This window comes from Daktulosphaira vitifoliae, unplaced genomic scaffold (assembly GCF_025091365.1).
Source record: "Daktulosphaira vitifoliae isolate Bord-2020 unplaced genomic scaffold, ASM2509136v1 Scaffold_3, whole genome shotgun sequence".
In the NCBI taxonomy this organism is placed as follows: domain Eukaryota; kingdom Metazoa; phylum Arthropoda; class Insecta; order Hemiptera; family Phylloxeridae; genus Daktulosphaira; species Daktulosphaira vitifoliae.
In genome coordinates, this window is record NW_026099574.1 from 26,833,789 (window position 1) to 26,841,418 (window position 7,630).

At 25.1% G+C, this 7,630-nt stretch overlaps 1 protein-coding gene across 2 annotated transcripts; it reads right to left on the reverse strand.

Moving 5' to 3' along the window:
* Positions 1-647: 647 nt before the first annotated feature.
* Positions 648-6,101, reverse strand: LOC126901404 (ornithine decarboxylase-like). Of its 2 annotated transcripts, none has more exons than XM_050677815.1 (9): positions 5,970-6,101; positions 3,334-3,437; positions 3,162-3,258; positions 2,793-2,869; positions 2,557-2,729; positions 2,196-2,487; positions 1,652-1,891; positions 1,285-1,493; positions 648-924 (listed from the first exon to the last, which is right to left on the reverse strand). In XM_050677815.1, exons 2-9 carry the CDS (start codon positions 3,421-3,423, stop codon positions 846-848), a joined length of 1,257 nt encoding a protein of 418 aa, XP_050533772.1. In that variant the 5' UTR covers positions 3,424-3,437; positions 5,970-6,101; the 3' UTR covers positions 648-845. The 2 variants fall into 2 exon arrangements, with proteins under 2 accessions (XP_050533772.1, XP_050533773.1); XM_050677816.1 differs by lacking the exon at positions 648-924 and adding an exon at positions 939-1,220.
* Between the last annotated feature and the right edge of the window lie 1,529 nt (positions 6,102-7,630).

Genomic DNA, 7,630 nt, shown 5'->3' on the forward strand with positions numbered 1-7,630 from the left:
GCAGATTGCTATGGAAATATCTCTCCTGGGGAGCCTTTTCCGTGTCCAGCCACTGTGGGCAAGGATTAAAATTATGTAACGACCGTCAGTGAATAATAGGGAGACGATCGAAATGTGTTGTACAGATAGTAATAAAAATGTTTCTGATATTAAATTTTGTTATTTTTTGCTTCACCACTAGGGGTTTTGTTAGTCGATCGGAAACTAAGAGTGGAACTACACCCAAAGGAAGGAAAGAATCGTTTTTGCCAAGCGTAATGTGTAATAATGATAACAAATGCGCACGTCCTGCGCATCTGTATTCTTTTATTAAAAAGCTACGGCAATATTGTTCCATATATCACGTACAACGGCACACACGGTACACAAAACGAAGTCCGTCGTACTAAAATTATTTCTCAGTCTATCTACGTGTATTAAAAACAATATAAGTTACTAAAAATTAGAAATTATTATCGATAGATCAATGTACAATTCTCGACAATGTTTTATTAAATGTATGGAATCTACCTTCCTGTGAATAAGAATAAAAGTGTACAAAGTTTCTTTGAGTTCCATTATTCATTTAGTTTAAATAATGTGCAACATTACTATATGTCATAAGAAATAAAAGCGAGGCCATATATTGTATATTTTGTTACTGTACTATTTTTTTTTTATTTTTTTATTTTACTATTTTACAATGTGTACATTTATTTTTTAATTTTAATAAAATATATACTTTATTTTTCGTACAATCTGTTGCCTTTATATTCGTCAAATTTACTTTATTTTGTATTTAAAAATGATCTACAATACTATTTGTTACATATTAACATTGGAAACAAAAATAAAATATTTTAATTCTAAATGATAGGTTCAGTAAAAATGTTCAATTCACCGGTGATATTTGTATAATTTAAATACTGATTTTTTAGTTCTTTTCTGAAAAATGTAATTAAAAATTTCGCAATCAGAATTTGATAACAGGCACAGTTTTGCACTAATACTGACACATTTCTAGAATGATAACGTTTTTCTGTACTGACAAATCAGTACTGGAAGTTTTATATAACCAGTATTACAACAGTACTCTGTCAACAATGACATCCAAGTACTGATCACCAATACTGGATCAGTAATTAAACAAAACGCTAATCAATACAACGCTAGTATTGGTTAGTCAATAATCAATTGTCATCATTATTAGTACAATACTTCACCCGTTATCGATACTGGTACTTTACAAAAATTCTACTTGAGTTAATTATGAAAGTTTAATTTTATAACACCAATATAACTTACAAAGTTTGATGATTTACCACGGCATATACTTTGGGAATGTTGAAACCGTTAAACGTGGTTGCTATAGCTCTACAATATGAACCCATATTTTCAAAAATGATGTAATCGCCAATATTCATTCGCGGCAAATAAATAGATTTCATTAATAAATCTATACTGTCAGCTGTCGGTCCCCATAATGAGCTTAGAACTAATTCATCTGAACAAGCCTGAATTACATTTATAAATATTATGAAATACTCATATAATTGGATTTAATGTAAATTTGTATAGACTGAAATCTCAGTTTTTTAATATATTTGAAATGACAACTGTTATTTTGTAATATATTAGCTATCTTAAAATATCTTGATAGTAAATAACTTACCGTTAAGGGTTTAGGAATGTATTTTGCTCTTTCTATTAATATGTCCATGAACGATCCATATATTCCATCATTAATGAAATACATAATTTCTCCGTTACAAGAACCACGTTTTATCGAGTGAATTTGAGTAGTAAGGGTAAAAGATGATTCCACAAAATATCTACCTGGTTCTGCTATAATGTTAACTCCACTATCTGGAGGAAACAATTCATCCAATGCCTCATTAATGATACCTGCAAACTTCATACCGAAAATAATAATTTGATGCCAGAGATGGAAAAATAATACATTAAGCATAGTTTTTACCAAACAGATCTTAGTACGTTTATTTTTGTAATTTTATAGTTAAAATCACGAGTGTGGAAAATTATGAAGAGTTGGATATGACTATATTACTCTGAAATTGATGAAGAAAGACATACTTGATTCATTGTTCATATGTCGATCAAATTCGATGGTCAAAAAAAACTATACTAATCTAGCACAATATCTTTTTATTTTTTAAACGCGTATTAGAAGTAATGACATTCAATAAATACGATACCTTGTCAATCTTACCATGAAATCCACCACCTATATCGAGTATATGCATATTTTTAAAACCTATTTTCTTTGCATGACTGAAAACATTAGCAGACGCTAAAATAGCTCTTCTATAAGCTTCTGGTTCATTGCATCCAGATCCGACATGAAAACTAACTCCCACAACTGATAAACCTAAATTGTAAGCCAAGGACAATAATTTTGGAGCTTCAGTAACAGGATCACATCCAAACTTTATACCGAAAGGAGAGCTTTTACATGTCAATGCATCACTTCGGATTCTTATAAGTAACCTTTATTTTAACACAGATTGATATCGAATCATCACATAACCATTAAATATCATTTTAGTATCAACATACTTGCATAATTCATATGTTGATTTCATTTTGTCAAGTTCCATCTCATTATCAAAAACTGTTAAGTTAACAGATTTATTTTTTGCAAATTTTACATGTGAAAGTATTTTTGTTGGATTTGCAAAAATTATACGAGAAGGATTTACTCCTAAGTCTAATACTTTCTTTATTTCTCCCTTAAATAAACTAAATTTTATAAAATATAAACCATTTAATAAATTTAAATAAATGAAACTTACTTCTGTAAAACAATCAAAACCAAAGTCAAATGCTGCAAAGATTTTCAATGCGATTACATTGTCATTACATTTTACAGCTAAAAATTATTTTAATATTTGATTAAATACAAAATTATAAATTAAATAATTATGTAGAACAATAATTATTACTGTTAAACTAATTTAAAGAAAAAAATTCAATTATATTACCAGATAAATTGGTATGAATATATACTTAAAATTTGATAAATATATATTCATATAAAGTAAACCACCTTGGATTAAAATTATGAAAAAAAATATATTTTTCATGATAATGTGATTTATTTGAAATATAATCTACGCATATTTTCGAATAAAAAATTATAATTAATTATTTACATAACTAACCATAGAATGGTTTTACCCTTGGCAAGTTATTTTTCCATGTTTTTATATTGTTCACTAAGTTATGAATATCCAATATGTAAAAGGGATTCGAAATATTCTAAAAACAAGTTAATAAAAATATTTTAGTATAAAATGATAATAATACTTAAAATTAACCATTATTTATCCTTACTGTTGTTTTTACAACATGTTTTATGAATTCATTTATTGATGTTTCATCCGAGATTACATTAATTTTATCTTCATTTGCAATGAAATTCATATTAATCACTTTAACTAAAATATAAAATATCATGACTGATAAAATTAACCATTTTTTTAAATACTATTAATAGATAATATTTATATATATTTCATAGGGATGTTGGAGACAAATATTTAAAAATGAACATTTGAAGTATGAACGAAAATTTATACCTTATACTCAGTAAATACCTGTGTTGAAATTTGTTGAGAATTATCAAACATTTGACCTTAACACATTTAAATAGTTCATAACAACTAAATATCAATTATTTGCCAAAATTGTAGATTGTGTTCTTTCATTAAATTATAATATGCAAAGATCACATCCTATATTTTGAAAATTATCAGATTCTTCCAAAGAAAAACTTCTTTTATAATTAATATAAAATTAATGATTTCAAATTGGGATTAATTTCGGTAATACTTATGCGAGATGACTTGAGACACAAAGTTTCTTAATTATGTATACATTACATTTTTTGTTTAAAATTCAAATTTATAAAGTCATATTAGCTTCGATGCGAAGCTGAGAAGGTATTGGTTTTACTATGTGTTTTTTTTTTTTGTGTCTATTACCACTTTTTCTCAGCTCTCGCCGAACCGATTTCTTTCAACGATACTTCAAAAGATCACAAATCGTATCTAGTCGAAGACATTAACCTTAAAAATTGAAAAAATTTCCTTCGTTCCCCGTAAATGGGGAAATCTCCAAATAAATTACAAATTTAATAATCGCTAACTTTTTACATTACTTTATCATGAAAAAAAAATTTCGGACTTTATTTTGTCTTCGTGGTGAAAATCGCTATGGAATACTATTTTTGTGTGAAAATTCTGGATTTTATTATTTACATTTTTAACATTATAATGCTTTAACTTATTGAAAAGTGTATGGATCAATACAATTTTTTATGAGAAATAATATTTATATCCTTCTTTCATTCGTCATACTTTATCTTAATCAGGATATAAATAAAGAAATAGCAGATCATGTAGCTTTTGTAATAATTCAACAATTTCTTTAAATACTATCTAAAGATTTGCATCGTTTAAAGCGTTTTTTATGATAGTGATTTTATTATTTTATTAATATGTCTATGATTTTTTATGACCTCTTAAAGTTTTTAGATTTCAATGAACTCTTTATATTTACAAAATTTTAAATTATCTTAAATCGATATATCAAAAATTTTCAAATAGTGGTTATAAACATTAAATAAAAAAATCACTTCAATATCAAAAAGGACTCACCAAAAAAAAAAAAAAAAATTTTAAAAATACATTTAAATATTTTTATCCAATGACAACGAATTTCAGAAGTTTCATAGTGAATACTAAAAGTAGACTTTCTAGCTAAATAATCTAGAAGTGCACACAATTTTATGACTTTATTTTTTGATTGAATATGATCATTGCATAAATGTTTCAAAAAAACTATTACAGAACATATTTTCAAAATAAAAAATAATCACGAGGTTACAAAGAATTATCAGAATTTTTCATACTTTTATAGTCAAGACAGTTATGCGTTTAGTTTTGAAACGCAAAAAATATTTTTTTACTATATACAAATTATAGAAATTGTAAATTTTAAACAGGAGATTTGATATGTAGTAAACAAAGTAAAATTTTATTTCTAGCCATTGATAACAAAGTATGTTCTAACATTGCCTTTAAAGAAAAGTTAATTTTTTTTTCTTTTTCTAGATACTTCATATTATACATTATTTTGAATTTCTTAATTATTTTATGATTGTTAGTAAAAGTATTGTAATTAACATCTTTGCTATTTATATTTAAAAGTTATATTGATTATACTTAAAATAACAAAGGTATTGATAAAAAGTACCATAAAGATGGTTATGATAAATAAATTTAAATTTTGAAGATTATTAATTTTTATAATTTTAAAATAATTATGTAAATAGGTACTCACATCGTTTTTTAAATATGTAGAAATTTTATTGAATTTGTCACAAATTCAATAAAATTTCACAAATTATTTGTGGAATTATTAAAATTTAAGTAAATAATATTCAAACTACCATGTTAGATTCATTCACTAATTCACGTATAAAACTGTAAAACTTCAGGAAGAATGCAAGTAAATTCATTTATGTCAATATTTCATTACTGTCTTATTATAAAGGTTCAAGTTTATGCTGGTGACTTAAAACACCTTAAAGTGGTAATAGTAGGAGTAAATGTACCCCCACCCTGAGATTTGTCAAAATTACATAACTCTTAGGCTTAATTCATTGATTTACACCAAAAGGAAAAATTTCGTTTGGCCTCAAAATGAAATCCTGCCTACGTTACTGGTTCGATTATACAGTCGAAAAAAAAATATTATATATAATATCGTTTAAAATTTATGTTAATGATATTTTTTTAAATTAATAATTAGTTTAAATATAGTGCGACATAATGTAATCCCCATGAGTATTTCAGATGAATTATGTAAAGTCACAGGAACATTTTTAATGTTATGTAATAAGTTAATAATAACTTTTTAATTCCTGTCATTTTATTAAAAGAATGAATAAATAAAAATGTACTCACAATGTTACTGATAAATGTTAACACAAAATTTAATTTAAATTGTTCAATTTAACTAAAAATCAAATCAGTAAATTTAAAAACTATAAACACTTATTGATTCTTTCACACTTGAATGTTAACTAGCTAACTTTTTTCAGAATTTTTTTAAATGATTTTTTCAAAGACTCATCTGTCTTAAATAGTAGTCTTACCACATCCAAGAGTTAACAACTAGTTGTCATTGACTACTTCAAAACTTGTTGTAAAGTAATTAAATTTAACTCCTTATAAATATTCACATCATAATTCATTTTTTTATTAAGTTCTTTTAAAAAAAATATAAATTTTTATGTTAGGTAATTGTTTAATTATAACTAATGCAATAACTTTCAAAATATAAAACGTAATATATATTTTTATTTTCAGAAGTTAATAACATTCTATGTTCTATAATTTAAAAAAAATTATTCTAACCCCTTCTTTCATCTTAACATTTTTAACTCAAATTGTTTTTTTAAATGGAAACATATATGTTTAACCTGATTAAAATTAAGAAAATAACCTAACTCATAACATGAGACGTCAATAATAACTTTGGAACCAATATTTAAAAAAAATAATAGTATTTTTATACCATGGACAACTTTTTTTTTTTTGAAAATTATAAAACGTTGGATGTTGATAACTTCTGACAAGAAAAAAAAATTATATTATATCTTACATTTTTAAAGTTATTACATGAGCCATAGTTAAACAATTACTCAGTAAATACAATTACATCCATTAAAAAGTTTATTTCAAGTCTACAAATAATATTCCTATATTATACTTATGCATTTTTTATAAACACTAGCACAGCTTAAAGAATTCATAGAAAGTAACATGAGCGTTATTTTAAAAATATCTTATTTATTAACGCAAACAATCAAAAACCCTTAAACAATACAAGAGAAGATTCGCATCAAAAAGTGTTTTTAGCATAAGTTAAACTTTCGTTTTTCTATTTAAAATCGTATTTGTGTATAAAAACCGCACATGCGTCTAACCTAAAGGCATATAATTACAATATTATACGACAATACACTCGAAGCGGAATAAAATTGATAACAAAAAAGTAGATGTTTTCTTATTTGTCATTCGAACACGATTCTTTTATAAAAAATTCTCATTGTAATGTGTGCATCGTCATTTTTCTTGTACTCAGTATTCATACGTTATCTTACCTTTCATCACGTGTATATTGAAATAATTTTCTTCGCACAAACAAGTAATTCAACGAAAAAGGAAAACGAAAAAAACACTCCAGTAACAGTCTTGTATCATGTCCGTATTAAAATTGTTTTAATTTTAATTAAACCAAAATAATTATAAACAATATATCTGTGGTGTTCGGTTTAAGAGCGATGAGCCAAAAAATGAAAAATTGTGTTATAAGATTAAAATACTAAGAAAATATTCTTTACGTTTACACATAACAAGAAAATTCATGGAATAATTTTTTACATTAGTACCTTTTGACATATTGAAAAGTGCATTAAATATCCTTGGAATAATCTAGTTTGCACAAAAGACAATAACTTACTTATCATCACATTAGATATATTATATTTCTGTACACAATGAGTCAAGTTGACTTATTCCATTATACATAAAGGATTAACTGACTTAACTGGTATTTGTCA